At 41.9% G+C, this 24,152-nt stretch overlaps 1 protein-coding gene across 8 annotated transcripts in view; it reads right to left on the reverse strand.

Annotated features, from left to right (window-relative positions):
• Positions 1-278: 278 nt before the first annotated feature.
• Positions 279-24,152, reverse strand: part of LOC143802562 (uncharacterized) — a 126,864-nt gene continuing 102,990 nt past the window's right edge. For 4 of the 8 annotated variants that reach the window (XM_077281335.1, XM_077281336.1, XM_077281334.1 and 1 more), the window contains exons 4-7: positions 5,254-5,377; positions 4,745-4,812; positions 4,190-4,526; positions 279-3,491 (exon numbers count right to left, since the gene is read on the reverse strand). In XM_077281335.1, coding sequence (XP_077137450.1) covers positions 1,516-3,491; positions 4,190-4,526; positions 4,745-4,812; positions 5,254-5,377 — 2,505 coding nt within the window. In that variant the 3' untranslated portion in view covers positions 279-1,515. Of the gene's footprint in view, positions 3,492-4,189; positions 4,527-4,744; positions 4,813-5,253; positions 5,378-5,451; positions 5,629-6,146; positions 6,250-24,152 lie in introns of those variants that run through there. The other 4 variants (XM_077281340.1, XM_077281339.1, XM_077281341.1 and 1 more) reach the window with 4 other exon arrangements.

Below are 24,152 nucleotides of genomic sequence, written 5' to 3' on the forward strand. Positions count from 1 at the left end.
AAAAGGGCTGTTAGTTTAAGATTGCACAATCAGGTAAAGAAACACAGTACAGCACACTGTACCTTCTTCTGCAGCTCTCCCAACACTACTTCCGGGTACAATGCGACAAACCTATATACACCGCCTGACGCTATGTGGCCAACCAATAGCCGCATTTTAGTGGCTGAAAATCAAGCACCAAACATGCGGTGCAGGGAATTGAACTTGAAGTCCGAGTACCCGGATACTTGATCGAGTATCGATCTTCTTGAGCAGCAGGATGCTCGATGAAGCCTCGAGCAGTGCTGAGCACGTTCGCCCATCACTAGTTATGAAAAAGCTATTACTTCTTCATTTATTAAAGTGCAAAGCTCTTTATACTCTCCAAACAAGGATAATTGCTGCAACCAACCGTGTTTACACTATCTTCCTAACAACATCAGTATGCATGCATCTGCACCACCAAAAGGGATCATTTTTAGACCGTTTATATAATTTAATTAGCATAAAAAGACTGACACTGCGATGTGTTGTTAAATATACTGTTGACAACATCTGGTTATGATCAGTTTTCCTTTAGCCATTTAGGTTGCAGTCATATGGACATTAAAAAGGCTGTATTTGCATTACAGAGTATATTGATTACATTTGCTTCATTGACTCCAAAGGGAACTCGGTGTTCTATATATATTTTCCAGGCAATTAGATGATTTTTAATTATGCGATTTGTGTCAATTTATTCCCCGCAAATCAAATTCTTTCGGAAAATTCAGAGAAGCCAGTGAATTCGAATTTCAAAAGATGTGCTGATCTCCAGGGATTAATAGAGCTCTTACTGAGCATACTGTGTATACCAATATGCCAAAAGCTCATTTTACCACCTTTTAACATTATTAGGAGTTGAACACGAACATGTCATTAGCTCTTAAACTCATGAAATCCTTATTTTCTGTACATGTGTGAAAAGTTATTTAAGTGTTAGAGCCACAAAACCAGCCCTTACTTATAGTCTGTAACCCCGTCTGGGAGCTAATGAGTCACAAGGGCAGCTGGGGGCCAATTACTGTGCATCATTGCAGCTTCTCACTTAGAAGGCTTTTTCAGAATATACTTTCTACATCACACTGTCATAGCTGCTAGATGTACACTAAATCTAGGCATCAGATACTGTCCTGTGACATTATCGTGCCTTCAGGACACTTTCTTTCTGAGGTGGTCAAATCTCCAGTACCAATCAACCCCTGGTGTACACCTAATGATTCTTCTTGATGAGGCACAGAAGCAACATCATCCTTCAACCACAAACTCTATTTCTAGTACATAAAACTAAGGATCATTTTCCGAAATAGAAAGTGAACTAATACATTTCACAAAGTTATATATTTATATACAATAAGCCGACCAGTATAATATTCTGTGTACATCGTACATGTATAGATGTTTTATCTGGATCCTATTTTTTGTTTGAATGACAGACATTTATTGGAAATTATATACATTTCTTAATCATCATTTCTTTGTAACTTTAAACACTATTCACCCAGTACATAAAAATGGCTTCTCCTCTGTATGAATACTCATATGTCTATTAACAGCAGATTTGTGAGCAAAGCATTTCCCACATTCTGAACATGAAAATGGCTTCTCCTCTGTATGAATACTCATATGTCTATTAATAGCAGATTTGTGAGCAAAGCATTTCCCACATTCTGAACATGAAAATGGCTTTTCCCCTGTGTGAGTTTTCATATGCTCAATAAGCTGTGATTTCATATTAAAACATTTTGCACATTCAGAACATGAAAATGGCTTCTCCCCTGTGTGAGTTTTTATATGTATGTCAAGCTGTGTTTCCAAAGTAAAACATTTTCCACATTCTGGACATGAAAATGGTTTTCCTGTGTGAGATATCTCATGTGAAATTAAAGATGACTTTTGGGTAAAGCACTTTCCACATACAGTACATGAATATGGCTTCTCCCCTGTGTGAATTCTTTGATGCCTAACAAGAGTTGATTTATGGGTAAAACATTTATCACATTCCGAACATGAAAATGACTTCTCTCCTGTGTGAATTTTTATATGTGCAGCAAGCACTGATTTCCGTGAAAAATACTTTGCACATTCTGGACATGAGTACGGCTTCTCCCCTTTGTGATGAATCCTTATATGCACAGCAAGACTTGATTTACTTGTATAACATTTCCCACATTGTGAACATAAAATAGCTTTCGTGCCAGTGTGAGTTTTCTGATGATCAACAAGATATGAATTCTGAGTAAAACATTTTCCACATAGATTACATGGAAATGGCTTTGCCTCAGTGTGAATTCTCATATGTCTAACAAAATTGTATTTGTGATCAAAGCCTTTTCCACATTCTGAACAAGAATATAGCTTCTTCCCTTTATGAGTTTTTAGATGTAACATGAGCTCTGATTTTCGATCAAAACACTTTTCACATTCTGAACAAGAAAATGGTTTCCCCTCCGTGTGAGTACTTTGATGTTGAAAGAGATACGATTTGTGGATAAAACATTTTCCACATTCCTGACATGAGAATGGTCTTTCTTTGTGAATTATCCGATGTACAATTAGAGTGGACTTTTGTCTAAAACACTTTCCACATATGTTACAAGAAAATGGCTTCTCCCCTGTGTGTATTCTTTTATGGTTAACCAGATCTGATTTCCAAGTAAAACATTTCTTACATTCTGAACATGAAAATGGCTTCTCCCCTGTGTGAGTTCTTTCATGGTTAACAAGTTCTGATTTATGGGCAAAACATTTCTCACATTCGGCACATGAAAATGGCTTCTCCCTTGTGTGAGTTCTTTCATGGTTAACACGTTCTGATTTCTGGGCAAAAGATTTTTCACATTCTGAACAAGAAAATGGCTTCTCCCCTGTGTGAATTATTTGATGTCTAACAAGTTCTGATTTATGGGCAAAACATTTTTCACATTCTGAACATGAAAATGGCTTCTCCCCTGTGTGAGTTCTTTGATGCACAATTAAAGTTGTTTTTTGTCTAAAATACTTTCCACAGAGCGTACAAGAAAATGGCTTCTCCCCCGTGTGAATTTTTTGATGTCTAACAAGATCTGATTTTTGGGTAAAAGATTTCTTGCATTCTGAACATGAAAATGGTTTCTCCCCTGTGTGAGTTCTTAGATGTGTGGCAAGGGTTGATTTAGTGCTATAACATTTTCCACATTCTAAACATAAAATAGGCTTCAACTCTTTGTGAGTTTTCTGATGGTCAACCAGAGATGAATTCTCAGAAAAACATTTCCCACATTCCGGACATGAATATGGCTTCTCCCCAGTGTGAGCTATTTGTTGTTGAATATAACTTATGTGACTTTGCCCCTCCTCAACAGTCTGCGATGAATCAGGAGATAAGACTTGTTTAAAGGCATCAGTTGATGGATCTTCGATGTAAAGAGTTGAGAGTATATTTTGGATAAAAGGGTGCTCTTCATATGTACGCTGTATAACACCATGATTATCTGTCAAAGAATAAAACAGATTTTGTATATTTTACACAATATAAATTCTTGTCCCTGACTTCAGAATCATTGTACTGGTCAGATGGTCTTATTACTAAGATAACTATTCTACAATTCCAAAATGAAAGGACATACTCTAACTAATTTTCTCGTAAGTTGAATAATGCTTTATGATGCCAAAAAAGAAGTGTCTTATGACAGCTGTAAGGATGGAGGAAGAAGCAACAGAAATCGACAACCAAGCAGATATTTCCCTAATTTGAGCATGTCAGGATTTAAACAAAAAATACTCAAATCGGTATATTTCCTGTACAAAAATAGTTTTAGGAAGCCTGAAAGACTTTATATTTTCTATGTTCAAACATCATATCCTGTGCTTCCCCTGATGAAATGACTTAAACAGAACAATCATTCTAGAACCCCATGAGCCCCAATTTCATCACATTACTGAGTCCAAACATACTGAGAGTGGACAATAGGAAATAGAACTCGGCCTCACTCACATAAGCAGAATGTATGTACATCTATAATATAAAGGCACTATTGGGATCACATTACCATTGAGGTTTATTTTTAAAATCTTGATGAAGGAATTAATGTACTGTGGAAAAAAATGACAGAGCAAACAGCATAACAAAATTTTCATTTGGTTATTGAGAGGACTCTATGACATCTCTTATTCCACGGTCAATACTCACCTGGGCCAATATCTTTATTGGTACCCTCTTTACACCGCTGATCGCACCTCATATGAGGGGTCTCCTCTTTACAAGGCTGATCGCCCATCACATTAGGGGTTTCCTCTTTACACCGCTGATCACCACTCACATTAGGGGTCTGCTCTTTATATCGATGATCGTCCCTCACATTAGGGGTCTCCTCTTTACACCGCTGATCACCCCTCACATTAGGAGTCTCCTCTTTACACCGCTGATCGCCACTCACATTAGGGGTCTCCTCTTTATATCGCTGATAGCCCCTCACATTTTTCTCTGGAGCATTAATTTTGTTCAGATCTTTATGCGGATCCAAAAGCTGCAAAACAAATATTGTCAAAGTCCCCGATGATTGGACACATCCCAGAGAATAATGTTGAGAAGATCTGGACATGTGATGTCTGTGGTCAGCTGTGATCCTGCCGTCTCCACCGCTCTCATTACACAAGTATAAAACATATAATACTGGAGGGGAAAACAAGACGGAACACAAGGACGTCACAGCCGTCTACACATCATAGGGAGATCTCCACCTACCTGATGGTCCTGTGGAGGAGGTGGAGGAGCGGGACATCCCTCTGGAGTTGTCCTCTTTCTGGAGAGAACTGAGGAGACACAGACAGGACTGACATCATTATTAGGACCAGCCACAACGTGCGCAGTTTTAGGCGCTCCCTCAAAACACATTTGTTCAGAGCGGCCTATCACATTCCCTAATTAAAGTCATTTTATGTGTAAGTGGGTGTGTGTAGCCCATTCACTATCTCTATTTATCCCCCACTCCCTCAAGATGGCTGGACCATCATTGTAAATACACACCTGTACTTTGTATCTCCCCCACCTCATTGTAGATTGTAAGCTCTCACGAGCAGGGTCGTTTTATTTTGCTTTTATTGTATTATTGTTAACATTATTACTTATGACTTTTGTGTTTGAAACTGTTAAACTGTAAAGCGCAGCGGAATATGTTGGCGCTATATAAATAAAGATTATTTCTATTATATACAGAGAATTATAGGCCGTGTGTATTTGGTCCTGTCTATTACCTGGTGATGTGCGAGGCCGGTGCTCCTCCATCATCACCTCCTGGTACCGATCCTTGTGTCCTTCTAGATACTCCCACTCCTCCATGGAGAAATAGACGGTGACGTCCTGACACCTTATAGGAACCTGACACACACAATTATACCGTTACCACCCAGAATCCTACTGTGCTGTGCTGTATAATGTCCCAGCAGTGTCACCTCTCCAGTCAGCAGCTCAATCATCTTGTTGGCGAGTTCTAGGATCTTCAGGTTATTGATGTCCTCATGTATCCGGGGGTGAGGTGGAGGCTCCGGGATTGGGCTCAGGGTTCCTCCCCGCCCTTCAGACACAGGGGCCTGACAGCGATCACTAGAGATCTTCACTACTGTGTAATCCTGAGTGTGGAGACATGAATAATATCACCACAGACATCTCCAGAGTCCATCACCTCTCCGGTCATATCCACTGTTATTCCCATAAATAATGACATCATGTGATGACATCAGAACCTCTCACCTCTCCGGTCATATCCCCTGTTATTCCCATAGATAATGAGGTCATGTGATGACATCAGAGCCTCTCACCTCTCCGGTCATATCCCGTTATTCCCATAGATAATGAGGTCATGTGATGACATCAGAGTCTTTCACCTCTCCGGTCATATCCCGTTATTCCTATAAATAATGATGTCATGTGATGACATCAGAGCCTCTCACCTCTCCGGTCATATCCTGTTATTCCCATAGATAATGAGGTCATGTGATGACATCAGAGCCTCTCACCTCTCCGGTCATATCCCGTTATTCCTATAAATAATGATGTCATGTGATGACATCAGAGCCTCTCACCTCTCCGGTCAGATCACCTGTTATTCCCATAGATAATGATGTCATGTGATATAAGAACTTCTCACCTCTCCAGTAAGCTGGAAAAGTATCTCAAGGGTAAGGTTTAGTATCCTCTCTGCCATCTTGTTTCTGTCTTTCTTCATTCTTGATGGGTTAAACAGGAAATATCTCATTAGAAAAAAATCATCAACCAAAGATCCCTTACTTTAAAGAGGGTCAAACAAAAAAGAAAAGGAAAGAGATGACAAATGGTCACACAAAATATATAGAAATACTATAAACTTTATTGGTAGTATTCAACAATATTAAAATCAGGTGGAAGGAGGGAAGGTAGTAGCAGCACAAAAAACACTGTTTGTTGAAAGATTAACAGGAAGCGCGCCACCAGAATTAACAGTCCTCCAAGCTTAATTATTATCAGTGTATACGAATAGAAAAAATAAGCAAAATTAGAAAAACATATAATAACAAACTAAGCAAACCACAAAATAATAAATAAATCTTGCAGCGGGGGAAAACCGAGCAGATAGCAACAGTTCACAATATATGAAATAGGTAAATGGACAAGAGCCGCTATAATGCTATCACATATGTGTGCCATAACCTATCATAGTCAAGCAAATAGCAACAGTTCACAATATAAGAAATAGGTAAATAGACAAAAGCCGCTATAATGCTATCACATATGTGTGCCATAACCTATCAAACAGACACAATAAATGCTGCTACAGCAAGGTACCCACCGCACGGAGGACTGAAGAACTGGGGACGCGCTTCCACCCCAACGCGCGTTTCGGCGATCACACCTTCCTTTTCTTTTTTGTTTGTCTATCCATGATGATAGGTCTTGTTGGTCCTTTCTCACATATGGTACAGATTTCTGTTGTATTATGAGTTACCATGGTGACTAGTCATATAAGTTGGTATTTAAAGAGGGTCAGAAGGTGTTAAAAAAAAACAACAAGTGAAAAACCAAAATGGAGAAAATAAATGGAAACAATTGGGTGGATACAGTTGTGATTTAAAGGTTGATATGAGTGGGCGATATGTTTAATTTAAAGAGCCGGGATCGATCACAGTCCGATCTTCCAAACATGTTTGTGGAAGTGGATCATGGCACAAACAAAGGAGATTTCTGAGGACGTAATAAAAAAATTGTTGTTTATGTTCATTTGAAAGGAAAAACTTAATAAAACATCTATTAATGGTTTTAAACTCAACCAATCCACAGTCAGACAGATTGTGAACAAATGGTGGATATAACCCTCCCCAGGAGCAGTCCAGCAACAAAGATCATTCTAAGAGCAAAGTCCATGAGCTCACAAAGGAGTCAAAGGTAACCTCTCAGCAATTAAAGGCCTTTCTCACATTTTCTTTTCTTTTTAAAGGGCACCTGTCACCCCCAAAATCGAAGATGAGCTAAGCCCACCGGCATCAGGGGCTTATCTACAGCATTCTGTAATGCATTCTGTAATGCTGTAGATAAGCCCCCGATGTAACCTGATAGATGAGAAAAAGAGGTTAGATTAGAGCAAAGTACTGCAGTGCGCAGGCGAAGGGCCTCTCTGAACTTTCCCGGCACCTGTGCACTGCAGTACCTTGCTTTGCCTTCAACAGGGCAGACAAAGCACGCCTGCGCTGGAGCTGCAGCGTGAAGACAAGAAGAGGACGTCATCGTAAGAAGATGGGAGGCCCCGGACCGCGACGCCCATCGGACCGGACTGCAGTGGGACCGCCCCTGGGTGAGTATAATCTAACCTCTTTTTCTCATTGTAACAGGGTCTGCTGTGTTGGAGTACCTCTTTCAGCACCACCCCGTGTTTTAGGAGGTCCACTCTGCTTTGGCTGGATTCTGAATGAAGGACGCTGACTGGAATGGCTTCATTACATGGGCGCATATAAAATATCACTGCTTCTCCACGTATTTCCAGTGTGACAACTCTTTACTCACAGGACACAGAATATATATCACAACAGATACAGAGGGCAGGCCAATTAAAAAGTGGCAGGCCAGACATACATTACAATAGCTGCAGGTGGCTGGAGCCTGCCGATATTTACTGTGGGAATTACAAAGGTGGGGGAGGTCAGAAGGAGAATATCTTGTCCCCTCTGCCCAGGGGCGCAGCCTGTGGGCTGATGCATTAGGGACATGAATCTCGCATGGAACCTATTATATATACATATGACTGCACAACATATTCTGAGTGCTGGGGGGTTCTGTAACACTCATCTTTCAGGTTACATCGGGGGCTTATCTACAACATTACAGAATGCTGAAGATAAGCCCCTGATGCCGGTGGGCTTAGCTCATCTTCGATTTTGGGGTGACAGGTTCCCTTTAATGGTTTTTGGTTTGGGTTCAAGTCATGGTAACTTGATGGATGAAACGCTCTATAGGAAGATTAATCTTTACTGATTTTGTATGGGAGTCCAATTACCAGTGGCTCACTTCATTGGTCTATACCCCTCTATTCCTTATCAAATCGCAATTGACTGCTTAACCTTTTATCTGATAAAATATAGCACATACACAATATCCTTTCAAGATTTCCCCGTCATGTCAGTGTCTTTTCTTTGAATCATAATTTTTTTACATTTGATAAATGACTTTTTTTGTTTTGTTTACAGCAACAGGGTTTCCGCTTGGTTGGTACATTTTCTCCTTCTTTAGCCAATATCGTAATGGCAGTTTGGGAGGAGAAATTTTTATTCAGTGATGACAATCCATTCAAGGAAAATTTTAAATGGCTCAGACGTTATATTGACGACCTCCTGTTTGTCTGGTTCAGCACACAGGATCGAATCAGAAATTTTATCACTTACATTAATCATAATTAATCTTACATTTACCCACGTACATGATTTTAATCAGATTCATTTTTTAGTTAAGTTTACAAGCAAATGCTCTCTCCTAATGTGGTGGATGTCAGGATTTTGAATGAAGGATAGAGTTGCAATCTGTCGGTTTCTATTAGGAACATTCCTAAAGAGGAACTTATTTGCACCAAGAGGAGTTGTTGTTTTTTTCCAAAGAATCCAAATATATTTCCCATATCTTGAAACGTAAAGGCTACAGAGAATGGTTTCAACAAAGCCATAGAACAAGTATCATCAGTAAACAGAAGTGATTTGCTTGTCTCACGTATCAACAATTTCCATCCCAGACAAACAAATAAATCTCACAACAAACGCAATAGTGACAATCAGATTCACAACAATAAGAATGTAATCACTTTTTCACCACCATACAGTCTTCAGTATTATGAGGTCGTACGTATCATCAAAAAATATGTACCCATCTTGAATCAAGATGCTAAACTCCAGGATATACAGGTGCTGCTCACAAAATTAGAATATCATCAAAAAGTTAATTTATTTCTTTTATTCAATACAAAAAGTGAAAGTCCTATATTCTATAGAGTCATTACACACAGAGTGATCTCTTTCACGTGCCTAATTCTGTTAATGTTGATTATTATGGCTTACAGCCAATGAAAACCCAAAAGTCATTATCTCAGTAAATTAGAATACTTTATAACACCAGACCAATACTTGGTCGGGGGTCCTTTTGCATCAATTACTGCATCAGTGTGGCGTGGCATGGGTGTCATGAATCCCCAATGGCTAGGGATAGCAAGGGACAAGCAAAGTAATACAAAATATCGGACGAGCTCTAGGGTGATGGAACCTGGGCTGACCGCTGCCCTACGCCTGACAAACGCAACTAGAGATAGCCAGGGAGCGTGCCTACGTTGGTTCTAGACGCCACGCACCAGCCTAAGAGCTAACTAGTACTGCAGAGAAAATAAAGACCTCACTTGCCTCCAGAGGAATGAACCCCAAAAGGTATAGTTGCCCCCCACATGTATTGACGGTGAAATGAGAGGAAGGCACACACATAGAGATGATATATATAGGTTCAGCAAATTGAGGCCCGCTGTAAACTAGAAAGCAGAACGATACAATAGGGGTCTGAGCGGTCAGCAAAAAACCCTAATCAAAAAACCATCCTGAGATTACAAGAACCCATGTGCCAACTCATGGCACATGGGGAGAACCTCAGTCCACTAGAGCTACCAGCTAGCATAGAGACATAATAAGCAAGCTGGACAAAAAACCAACAACTGAAAATCAGCACTTAGCTTATCCTGAAAGATCTGGGAGCAGGTAGGCAGGAACCAAACAGAGCACATCTGAATACATTGATAGCCGGCAAGGGAATCACAGAAAGGCCAGGTAAAATAGGAAACACCCAGCCTCTGATGGACAGGTGGAAACCAAAGGCCGCAACCCACCAAAGTCACCCAGTACCAGCAGTAACCACCAGAGGGAGCCCACAAACAGAATCCACAACAGTACCCCCCCCTTGAGGAGGGGTCACCGAACCCTCACGAGAACCCCCAGGGCGATCAGGGTGAGCTCTATGGAAGGCGCGGACCAAATCAGTCGCATGAACATCGGAGGCGACCACCCAGGAATTATCCTCCTGACCATAACCCTTCCACTTAACCAAATACTGGAGTTTGCGTCTGGAAACACGAGAATCCAAGATCTTCTCAACAACATACTCCAACTCTCCCTCCACCAGCACCGGAGCAGGAGGCCCAACCGAAGGAACAACGGGCACCTCATACCTCCGCAACAATGACCGATGGAACACATTATGAATAGCAAACGATGCTGGGAGATCCAAACGAAAAGACACAGGGTTAAAAATCTCCGAGATCCTATAAGGACCGATGAACCGAGGCTTGAACTTAGGAGAAGAGACCTTCATAGGGACAAAACGAGAAGACAACCACACCAAATCCCCAACAAGAAGTCGGGGACCCACGCGGCGACGGCGATTAGCAAACTGCTGAGTCTTCTCCTGAGATAACTTCAAATTGTCCACCACCTGATTCCAAATCTGATGTAACCTGTCCACCACCACGTCCACTCCAGGACAATCCGAAGACTCCACCTGACCAGAGGAAAAACGAGGATGAAACCCCGAATTACAAAAAAAAGGAGAGACCAACGTGGCAGAACTAGCCCGATTATTAAGAGCAAATTCGGCCAGTGGCAAAAAAGCAACCCAGTCATCTTGATCAGCAGAAACAAAACACCTCAAATAAGTTTCCAAGGTCTGATTAGTTCGCTCCGTCTGGCCATTCGTCTGAGGATGGAATGCAGACGAGAAAGACAAATCAATGCCCATCTTGGCACAAAACGTCCGCCAAAATCTAGACACAAACTGGGATCCCCTGTCAGAAACGATATTCTCCGGAATCCCATGCAAACGGACCACGTTCTGAAAAAACAAAGGGACCAACTCAGAGGAGGAGGGCAACTTAGGCAAAGGCACCAAATGAACCATCTTAGAAAAGCGGTCACACACAACCCAGATAACGGACATTTTCTGTGAAACCGGAAGATCAGAAATAAAATCCATGGAAATGTGCGTCCAAGGCCTCTTCGGGATGGGCAAGGATAACAACAACCCACTGGCCCGAGAACAGCAAGGCTTAGCTCGAGCACACACTTCACAAGACTGCACAAAGGTACGCACATCCCTAGACAAGGAAGGCCACCAAAAAGACCTGGCCACCAAGTCTCTAGTACCAAATATTCCAGGATGACCAGCCAACACAGAAGAATGGACCTCGGAGATGACTCTACTGGTCCAATCATCCGGAACAAACAGTCTTTCTGGTGGACAACGATCCGGTTTATCCACCTGAAACTCCTGCAATGCACGTCGCAAGTCTGGGGATACGGCGGACAATATTACCCCATCCCTAAGGATACCAGTAGGCCCAGAGTCTCCAGGAGAGTCAGGCACAAAACTCCTGGAAAGAGCATCTGCCTTCACATTCTTTGAACCTGGCAGGTATGAAACCACGAAATTGAAACGAGAAAAAAACAACGACCAACGAGCCTGTCTAGGATTCAAACGCCTGGCAGACTCAAGGTAAATGAGATTCCTGTGATCAGTCAAGACCACCACACGATGTTTAGCACCCTCAAGCCAATGACGCCACTCCTCAAATGCCCACTTCATGGCCAAAAGCTCCCGATTACCCACATCATAATTGCGCTCGGCGGGCGAGAATTTTCTAGAGAAGAATGCACATGGCTTCATCACCGAGCCATTAGAACTTCTCTGTGACAAAACCGCCCCCGCTCCAATCTCGGAAGCATCAACCTCAACCTGAAAAGGAAGTGAAACATCTGGTTGACACAACACAGGAGCAGAAGAAAACCGGCGCTTAAGTTCCTGAAAGGCCTCCACGGCCGCAGGAGACCAATCAGCAACATCAGCACCCTTTTTAGTCAAATCAGTCAAAGGTTTGACAATACTGGAAAAATTAGCAATGAACCGACGATAAAAATTAGCAAACCCCAAGAACTTCTGAAGGCTCTTAACAGATGTAGGTTGTGTCCAGTCACAAATAGCCTGAACCTTGACGGGATCCATCTCAATAGTAGGAGAAAAAATGTACCCCAAAAAAGAAATCTTCTGGACTCCGAAGAGACACTTTGAACCCTTCACAAACAAAGAATTGGCCCGCAGAACCTGAAACACCTTCCTGACCTGTAGAACATGAGACTCCCAATCATCAGAAAACACCAAAATATCATCCAAATACACAATCATAAACTTATCCAGATATTCACGGAAAATATTGTGCATAAAGGACTGAAAGACTGACGGAGCATTGGAGAGTCCAAAAGGCATTACCAAATACTCAAAATGGCCCTCAGGCGTATTAAATGCGGTTTTCCACTCATCACCCTGTTTTATCCGCACCAGATTATACGCACCGCGAAGATCTATCTTAGTGAACCACCTAGCCCCCTTAATGCGAGCAAACAAATCAGTTAATAATGGCAATGGATACTGGTATTTGACTGTAATCTTATTCAGAAGGCGATAATCTATACAAGGCCTCAGGGAACCATCTTTTTTTGCCACGAAAAAGAAACCTGCTCCCAGAGGGGACGAAGATGGACGAATATGTCCCTTTTCCAAGGACTCCTTAATATAATTCCGCATAGCAGTATGCTCTGGCAGTGACAGATTAAATAAACGACCCTTAGGGAACTTACTGCCAGGAATCAATTCTATAGCACAGTCACACTCTCTATGAGGAGGGAGCGCATTGAGCTTAGGCTCCTCAAAAACATCCCTATAGTCAGACAAAAACGCAGGGATCTCAGAAGGAGTAGATGAAGCGATTGAAATCGGAGGTGCATCATCATGAACCCCCTGACATCCCCAGCTTAACACAGACATTGTTTTCCAGTCCAGGACAGGATTATGAGTTTGTAACCATGGCAGACCAAGCACTAGTACATCATGTAAATTATACAGTACAAGGAAGCGAATCACCTCCTGATGAACGGGAGTCATGCGCATGGTCACTTGTGTCCAATACTGCGGTTTATTCATAGCCAATGGTGTAGAGTCAATTCCCTTCAGAGGAATAGGAACTTCCAGAGGCTCCAGACTAAAACCGCAGCGTTTATCAAATGACCAATCCATAAGACTCAGGGCAGCGCCCGAATCCACATAGGCATCAACGGAAATGGAAGACAGTGAAAAAATCAGAGTCACAGACAAAATGAACTTAGGCTGCAGAGTACCAATGGCAAAAGATTTATCAACCCTTTTTGTGCGTTTAGAGCATGCTGATATAACATGAGCTGAATCCCCACAATAAAAACACAATCCATTTTTCCGCCTATAATTTTGCCGTTCACTTCTGGACTGAATTCTATCACATTGCATAGTCTCAGGTGCCTGTTCAGAAGACACCGCCAACTGGTGCACGGGTTTGCGCTCCCGTAAACGCCGATCAATCTGAATGGCCATAGCCATAGACTCATTCAGACCTGTAGGCGTAGGGAACCCCACCATAATATCCTTAATGGCCTCAGAAAGACCATTTCTGAAGTTTGCAGCCAGGGCGCACTCATTCCACTGAGTAAGCACCGACCATTTCCGAAATTTTTGACAATATATTTCCGCTTCATCATGCCCCTGAGAGAGGGCTAATAAAGCCTTTTCAGCCTGAATCTCTAGGTTAGGTTCCTCATAGAGCAATCCCAATGCCAGAAAAAACGCATCCACACTGAGCAACGCAGGATCCCCTGGTGCCAATGCAAATGCCCAATTCTGAGGGTCGCCCCGCAGGAAAGATATTACAATCTTGACCTGTTGAGCAGGGTCTCCAGAGGAGCGAGATTTTAAAGAAAGAAACAATTTACAATTGTTCCTGAAATTCAGGAAGGTAGATCTATCTCCAGAAAAGAACTCTGGAATAGGAATTCTAGGCTCAGACATGGGAGTATGAACAACAAAATCCTGTATGTTTTGAACTTTTGCCGCGAGATTACTCAGGCTGGAAGCCAAACTCTGGACATCCATGTTAAACAGCAAAGATCAGAGCCATTCAAGGGTTAAGAGGAGGTAAGAAGCAGCTAGACAGCAATTAAGGGCTAGGCAGCAAAACTCTGAAGGGAAAAAAAAAAAATTTCCCTTAACCCCTTAAGCCCCGAGGGTGGTTTGCACGTTAATGACCAGGCCAATTTTTACAATTCTGACCACTGTCCCTTTATGAGGTTATAACTCTGGAACGCTTCAACGGATCTTGGCGATTCTGACATTGTTTTCTCGTGACATATTGTACTTCATGTTAGTGGTAAAATTTGTTCGATATAACTTGCGTTTATTTGTGAAAAAAACGAATATTTGGCGAAAATTTGGAAAATTTCGCAATTTTCCAACTTTGAATTTTTATGCCCTTAAATCACAGACATATGTCACACAAAATACTTAATAAATAACATTTTCCACATGTCTACTTTACATCAGCACAATTTTGGAACCAAAATTTTTTTTTGTGACGGAGTTATAAGGGTTAAAAGTTGACCAGCAATTTCTCATTTTTACAACACCATTTTTTTTTAGGGACCACATCTCATTTGAAGTCATTTTGACGGGTCTATATGATAGAAAATACCCAAGTGTGACACCATTCTAAAAACTGCACCCCTCAAGGTACTCAAAACCACTTTCAAGAAGTTTATTAACCCTTCAGGTGTTTCACAGGAATTTTTGGAATGTTTAAATAAAAATGAACATTTAACTTTTTTTCACACAAAATTTATTTCAGCTCCAATTTGTTTTATTTTACCAAGGGTAACAGGAGAAAATAGACCCCAAAAGTTGTTGTACAATTTGTCCTGAGTACGCTGATACCCCATATGTGGGGGTAAACCACAGTTTGGGCGCATGGCAGAGCTTGGAAGCAAAGGAGCGCCATTTGACTTTTCAATGCAAAATTGACTGGAATTGAGATGGGACGCCATGTTGCATTTGGAGAGCCCCTGATGTGCCTAAACATTGAAACCCCTAACAAGTGACACCATTTTGGAAAGTAGACCCCCTAAGGAACTTATCTAGATGTGTGGTGAGCACTTTGACCCAACAAGTGCTTTACAGAAGTTTATAATGCAAAGCCGTAAAAATAAAAAATCATATTTTTTCACAAAAATGATCTTTTCACCCCCAATTTTTTATTTTCCCAAGGGTGAGAGAAGAAATTGGACCCCAAAAATTGTTGTGCAATTTGTCCTGAGTACGCTGATACCCCATATGTGGGTGTAAACCATTGTTTGGGCGCAGGGCAGAGCTCGGAAGGGAAGGAGCGCCATTTGACTTTTCAATGCAAAATTGACTGGAATTGAGATGGGACGCCATGTTGCATTTGGAGAGCCCCTGATGTGCCTAAACATTGAAACCCCTAACAAGTGACACCATTTTGGAAAGTAGACCCCCTAAGGAACTTATCTAGATGTGTGGTGAGCATTTTGACCCAACAAGTGCTTTACAGAAGTTTATAATGCAGAGCCGTAAAAATAAAAAATCATATTTTTTCACAAAAATGATCTTTTCACCCCCAATTTTTTATTTTCCCAAGGGTAAGAGAAGAAATTGGACCCCAAAAATTGTTGTGCAATTTGTCCTGAGTACACTGATACCCCATATGTGGGTGTAAACCATTGTTTGGGCGCAGGGCAGAGCTCAGAAGGGAAGGAGCGCCATTTGACTTTTCAATGCAAAATTGACTGGAATTGAGATGGGACGCCATGTTGCGTTTGGAGAGCCCCTAATGTGCCTAAACATTGAAACCCCCCACGAGTGACACCATTTTGGAAAGTAGACCCCTTAAGGAACTTATCTAGATGTGTGTTGAGCACTTTGACCCAACAAGTGCTTCACAGAAGTTTATAATGCAGAGCCGTAAAAATAAAAAATCATATTTTTTCACAAAAATGATCTTTTCACCCCCATTTTTTTATTTCCCCAAGGGTAAGAGAAGAAATTAGACCACAAAAGTTGTTGTGCAATTTGTCCTGAGTACGACGATACCCCATATGTGGGTGTAAACCATTGTTTGGGTGCATAGCAGAGCTCAGAAGGGAAGAAGCGCTATTTTACTTTTCAATGCAAAATTGACTGGAATTAAGATGGGATGCCATGTTGCGTTTGGAGAGCCCCTGATGTGCCTAAACATTAAACCCCCCCACAAGTGACACCATTTTGGAAAGTAGACCCCCTAAGGAACTTATCTAGATGTGTTTTGAGAGCTTTGAACCCCCAAGTGTTTCACTACAGTTTATAACGCAGAGCCGTGAAAATAAAAATATTTTTTTTTTTCACAAAAATGATTTTTTAGCCCCCAAGTTTTGTATTTTCACAAGGGTATCAGGATAAATTGGACCATAAAAGTTGTTGTCCAATTTGTCCTGAGTACGCTGATACCCCCTATGTGGGGGGGAACCACTGTTTGGGCGCATGACAGAGCTCGGAAGTGAAGGAGCGCCATTTGGAATGCAGACTTAAATGGATTGGTCTGCAGGCGTCACGTTGCATTTGCAGAGCCCCTGATGTACCCAAACAGTACAAACCCCCCACAAGTGACCCCATATTGGAAACTAGACCCCCCAAGGAACTTATCTAGATGTGTTGTGAGAACTTTGAACCCCCAAGTGTTTCACTACAGTTTATAACGCAGAGCCGTGAAAATATTATTATTTTTTTTTTTTCACAAAAATGAAATTTAGCCCCCAGTTTTGTATTTTCACAAGGGTATCAGGATAAATTGGACCCTAAAAGTTGTTGTCCAATTTGTCCTGAGTACGCTGATACCCCCTATGTGGGGGGGAACCACTGTTTGGGCGCATGACAGAGCTCGGAAGGGAAGGAGCGCCATTTGGAAAGCAGACTTAAATGGATTGGTCTGCAGGCGTCACGTTGCATTTGCAGAGCCCCTGATGTACCCAAACAGTACAAACCCCCCACAAGTGACCCCATATTGGAAACTAGACCCCCCAAGGAACTTATCTAGATGTGTTGTGAGAACTTTGAACCCCCAAGTGTTTCACTACAGTTTATAACGCAGAGCCGTGAAAATATTATTTTTTTTTTTTTTTCACAAAAATGAAATTTAGCCCCCAGTTTTGTATTTTCACAAGGGTATCAGGATAAATTGGACCCTAAAAGTTGTTGTCCAATTTGTCCTGAGTACGCTGATACCCCCTATGTGGGGGGGAACCACTGTTTGGGCGCATGACAGAGCTCGGAAGGGAAGGAGCGCCATTTGGAATGCAGACTTAAATGGATTGGTCTGCAGGCGTCACGTTGCATTTGCAGAGCCCCTGATGTACCCAAACAGTACAAACCCCCCACAAGTGACCCCATATTGGAAACTAGACCTCCCAAGGAACTTATCTAGATGTGTTGTGAGAACTTTGAACCCCCAAGTGTTTCACTACAGTTTACAACGCAGAGCCGTGAAAATAAAACATATTTTTTTTCCCACAAAAATGATTTTTAGCCCCCCAAATTTTTATTTTCCCAAGGATAACAAGAGAACTTGGACCCCAGAAGTTGTTGTTCAATTTGTCCCTAGTACGCTGATACCCCATATGTTGGGGTAAACCCCTTTTTGGACGCACGGGAGAGCTCGGAAGGGAAGGAGCACTGTTTTACTTTTTCAACGCAGAATTGGCTGGAATTGAGATTGGACGCCATGTCGCGTTTGGAGAGCCCCTGATGTGCCTGAACAGTGGAAGCTCCCCAATTCTACCTGAAACCCTACCCCTAACCTCACCCCTAACCGTTTACTGAACATTTTCTGACAGTCATAAGTGCCACGTATATAAGTGCCACGTATTTAAGAGCCACGTATTTAAGTGCCACGTATTTCAGTGCCACGTATTTCAGTGCCACGTATTTCAGTGCCACGATATTTCAGTGCCACGTATTTCAGTGCCACGTATTTCAGTGCCACGTATTTCAGGCACTGAAAAATACGTGGCACGTAAATACTTCAGTGCCACGATATTTCAGTGCCACGATATTTCAGTGCCACGAATTTCAGTGCCACGAATTTCAGTGCCACGTATTTCAGTGCCACGTATTTCAGGCACTGAAAAATACGTGGCACGTAAATACGTGGCACGTAAATACGTGGCACTGAAATACGTGGCACGTAAATACGTGGCACTGAAATACGTGGCACTGAAATACGTGGCACTGAAATACGTGGCACTGAAATACGTGGCACTGAAATACGTGGCACTGAAATACGTGGCACTGAAATAAGTGGCACTGAAATACGTGGCACTGAAATACGTGGCACTGAAATACGTGGCACTGAAATACGTGGCACTTAAATACGTGGCACTTATATACGTGGCCACTGAAATATCGTGGCACTTATATACGTATATACGTATATAAACGTATATTTCAGTGCCACGTATTTCAGTGCCACGTATTTCAGGTTAGGGGTAGGGTTAGGGGTAGGGTTAGGGTTTTTTGTTTTTTTCTTGTTTTCTTGTGTTTTTCTATAAAAACGCATGCGTTTTACCGCGTTTACATGCATTTTTTCACACATGCGGTTTTTTTAAAAAACGCATGCAGATAAAAACGCAAGTGTGAAACCAGACTAAAAGACGCTTTTTATAGCAAAAAAGTTTTTGCGTCTCCACATTTTGAGACCTATAATTTTTCCACATTTTGGTCCACAGAGTCATGTGAGGTCTTGTTTTTTGCGGGACGAGTTGACGTTTTTATTGGTAACATTTTCGGACACGTGACAGTTTTTGATCGCTTTTTATTCCGATTTTTGTGAGGCAGAAAGACCAAAAACCAGCTATTCATGAATTTCTTTTGGGGGAGGCGTTTATACCGTTCCGCGTTTGGTAAAATTGATAAAGCAGTTTTATTCTTCGGGTCAGTACGATTACAGCGATACCTCATTTATATCATTTTTTTATGTTTTGACGCTTTTATACGATAAAAACTATTTTATAGAAAAAATAATTATTTTGGCATCGCTTTATTCTGAGGACTATAACTTTTTAATTTTTTTGCTGATGATGCTGTATGGCGGCTCGTTTTTTGCGGGACAATATGACGTTTTCAGTGGTACCATGGTTATTTATATCCGTCTTTTTGATCGCGTGTTATTCCACTTTTTGTTCGGCGGTATGGTAATAAAGCGTTGTTTTTTGCCTCGTTTTTTTTTTTTTTTTTCTTACGGTGTTTACTGAAGGGGTTAACTAGTGGGCCAGTTTTATAGGTTGGGTCGTTACGGACGCGGCGATACTAAATATGTGTACTTTTATTGTTTTTGTTTGTTTTTTTTAGATAAAGAAATGTATTTATGGGAATAATATTTTTTTTTTTATTATTATTTATTTAGGAATTTTTTTTTTTTTTTTTTTTACACATGTGGAAATTTTTTTTTTTACTTTTTTACTTTGTCCCAGGGGGGGACATCACAGATCGCAGATCTGATAGTGTGCACAGCACTCTATCAGATCCGTGATCATACTTTCATCGGAGCAGGCTGCAGCTTTCATCTGCAGCCTGCTCCGACCCGGAAGTGCTCCCTGCAGGACCCGGATACAGCCCCTCGGCCATTTTGGATCCGGGGCCTGCAGGGAGAAGACGTTCGGTACGAGGTGAGTACATCACCTTGTACCGATCGTCTCAGGGAAGCCCGCAGGGAGCCCCCTCCCTGCGCGATGCTTCCCTGTACCGCCGGTACACCGCGATCATGTTTGATCGCGGTGTGCCGGGGGTTAATGTGCCGGGGGCGGTCCGTGACCGCTCCTGGCACATAGTGCCGGATGTCAGCTGCGATATGCAGCCGACACCCGGCCGCGATCGGCCGCGCTCCCCCCGTGAGCGCGGCCGATCGCGTATGACGTACTATCCCGTCACCGGGAATTAAGGCCCACCCCACCTCGACGGGATAGTACGTCATACGGGCTTAAGGGGTTAACCCCTTCACCCCTAAGGGTGGTTTGCACGTTAATGACCGGGCCAATTTTTACAATTCTGACCACTGTCCCTTTATGAGGTTATAACTCTGGAACGCTTCAACGGATCCCAGTGATTCTGACACTGTTTTCTCGTGACATATTGTACTTCATGATAGTGGTAAAATTTCTTTGATATTACCTGCGTTTATTTGCAAAAAAAATGGAAATTTGGCAAAAATTTTGAAAATTTTGCAATTTTCCAACTTTGAATTTTTATGCCCTTAAATCACAGAGATATGTCACACAAAATACTTAATAAGTAACATTTCCCACATGTCTACTTTACATCAGCACAATTTTGGAACCAAAATTTTTTTTTGTTAGGGAGTTATAAGGGTTAAAAGTTGACCAGCAATTTCTCATTTTTACAACACCATTTTTTTTTAGGGACCACATCTCATTTGAAGTCATTTTGAGGGGTCTATATGATAGAAAATACCCAAGTGTGACACCATTCTAAAAACTGCACCCCTCAAGGTGCTCAAAACCATATTCAAGAAGTGTATTAACCCTTCTGGTGCTTCACAGGAATTTTTGGAATGTTTAAATAAAAATGAACATTTAACTTTTTTTCACAAAAAATTTACTTCAGCTCCAATTTGTTTTATTTTACCAAGGGTAACAGGAGAAAATGGACCCCAAAAGTTGTTGTACAATTTGTCCTGAGTACGCTGATACCCCATATGTGGGGATAAACCACTGTTTGGGCGCATGGGAGACCTCGGAAGGGAAGGAGCGCCGTTTGACTTTTCAATGCAAAATTGACAGGAATTGAGATGGGACGTCATGTTGCGTTTGGAGAGCCCCTGATGTGCCTAAACATTGAAACCCCCCACAAGTGACACCATTTTGGAAAGTAGACACCCTAAGGAACTTATCTAGAGGTGTGGTGAGCACTTTGACCCACCAAGTGCTTCACAGAAGTTTATAATGCAGAACCGTAAAAATAAAAAATCATATTTTTTCACAAAAATTATCTTTTCACCCCCAATTTTATATTTTCCCAAGGGTAAGAGAAGAAATTGGACCCCAAAAGTTGTTGTACAATTTGTCCTGAGTACGCTGATACCCCATATGTGGGGGTAAACCACTGTTTGGGCGCATGGGAGAGCTCGGAAGGGAAGTAGCACCGTTTGACTTTTCAATGCAAAATTTACAGGAATTGAGATGGGACGCCATGTTGCGTTTGGAGAGCCACTGATGTGCCTAAACATTGAAACCCCCCACAAGTGATACCATTTTGGAAAGTAGACCCCCTAAGGAACTTATCTAGATGTGTTTTGAGCGCTTTGACCCACCAAGGGCTTCACAGAAGTTAATAATGCAGAGCCGTAAAAATAAAACAAAATTTTTTTCCCACAAAAATTATTTTTTTAGCCCCCAGTTTTGTATTTTCCCGAGGGTAGCAGGAGAAATTGGACCCCAAAATTTGTTGTCCAATTTGTCCTGAGTGCGCTGATACCCCATATGTGGGGGGGAACCACCGTTTGGATGCATGGAAGGGCTCGGAAGTGAAGGAGCGCCATTTGGAATGCAGACTTAGATGGAATGGTCTGCAGGCGTCACATTGCGTTTGCAGAGCCCCTAATGTACCTAAACAGTAGAAACCCCCCACAAGTGACACCATGTTGGAAAGTAGACCCCCTAAGGAACTTATCTAGATGTGTGGTGAGTGCTTTGACCCACCAAGGGCTTCGCAGAAGTTTATAATGCAGAGCCGTAAAAATAAAACAAAAATTTTTTCCCACAAAAATTATTTTTCAGCCCCCAGTTTTGTATTTTCCCGAGGGTAGCAGGAGAAATTGGACCCCAAAATTTGTTGTCCAATTTGTCCTGAGTGCGCTGATACCCCATATGTGGGGGGGAAACCACCGTTTGGACGCATGGAAGGGCTCGGAAGTGAAGGAGCGCCATTTGGAATGCAGACTTAGATGGAATGGTCTGCAGGCGTCACATTGCGTTTGCAGAGCCCCTAATGTACCTAAACAGTAGAAACCCCCCACAAGCGACACCATGTTGGAAAGTAGACCCCCTAAGGAACTTATCTAGATGTGTGGTGAGTGCTTTGACCCACCAAGGGCTTCACAGAAGTTTATAATGCAGAGCCGTAAAAATAAAACAAAAATTTTTTCCCACAAAAATTATTTTTCAGCCCCCAGTTTTGTATTTTCCCGAGGGTAACAGGAGAAATTGGACCCCAAAAGTTGTTGTCCAATTTGTCCTGAGTGCGCTGATACCCCATATGTGGGGGGAACCACCGTTTGGATGCATGGGAGAGCTCGGAAGGGAAGGAGCGCCATTTGGAATGCAGACTTAGATGGAATGGTCTGCAGGCGTCACATTGCGTTTGCAGAGCCCCTAATGTACCTAAGCAGTAGAAGCCCCGCACAAGTGACCCCATTTTGGAAACTAGACCCCCCAAGGAACTTATCTAGATGTGTTGTAAGAACTTTGAACCCCCAAGTGTTTCACTACAGTTTATAACGCAGAGCCGTGAAAATAAAAAATCTTTTTTTTTCCCACAAAAATTATTTTTTAGCCCCCAGTTTTGTATTTTCCCAGGGGTAACAGGAGAAATTGGACCCCAAAGGTTGTTGTCCTATTTGTCCTGAGTACGCTGATACCCCATATGTTGGGGTAAACCCCTGTTTGGGCACACGGGAGAGCTCGGAAGGGAAGGAGCACTGTTTTACTTTTTCAACGCAGAATTGGCTGGAATTGAGATCGGACGCCATGTCGCGTTTGGAGAGCCCCTGATGTGCCGAAACAGTGGAAACCCCCCAATTATAACTGAAACCCTAATCCAAACACACCCCTAACCCTAATCCCAACAGTAACCCTAACCACACCTCTAACCCTGACACACCCCTAACCCTAATCCCAACCCTATTCCCAATCGTAAATGTAATCTAAACCCTAACTGTAACTTTAGCCCCAACCCTAACCCTAACTTTAGCCCCAACCCTAACTGTAGCCTTAACCCTAGCCCCAACCCTAGCCCTAACCCTAACCCTAATGGGAAAATGGAAATAAATACATTTTTTTTATTTTTCCCTAACTAAGGGGGTGATGAAGGGGGGTTTGATTTACTTTTATAGCGAGTTTTTTAGCGGATTTTTATGATTGGCAGCCGTTACACACTGAAAGACGCTTTTTATTGCAAAAAATATTTTTTGCCTTACCACATTTTGAGAGCTATACATTTTCCATATTTTGGTCCACAGAGTCATGTGAGGTCTTGTTTTTGCGGGACGAGTTGACGTTTTTATTGGTAACTTTTTGGGCACGTCACATTTTTTGATCGCTTTTTATTCCGATTTTTGTGAGGCAGAATGACCAAAAACCAGCTATTCATGAATTTCTTTTGGGAGAGGCGTTTATACTGTTCCGCGTTTGGTAAAATTGATAAAGCAGTTTTATTCTTCGGGTCAGTACGATTACAGCGATACCTCATTTATATCATTTTTTTATGTTTTGGCGCTTTGATACGATAAAAACTATTTTATGGAAAAAATAATTATTTTTGCATCGCTTTATTCTCAGGACTATAACTTTTTTATTTTTTTGCTGATCATGCTGTATGGCGGCTCGTTATTTGCGGGACAAGATGACGCTTTCAGCGGTACCATGGTTATTTATATCTGTCTTTTTGATCGCGTGTTATTCCACTTTTTGTTCGG

The sequence above is a fragment of the Ranitomeya variabilis genome, chromosome 1 (genome assembly GCF_051348905.1).
Source record: "Ranitomeya variabilis isolate aRanVar5 chromosome 1, aRanVar5.hap1, whole genome shotgun sequence".
In the NCBI taxonomy this organism is placed as follows: Eukaryota; Metazoa; Chordata; class Amphibia; order Anura; family Dendrobatidae; genus Ranitomeya; species Ranitomeya variabilis.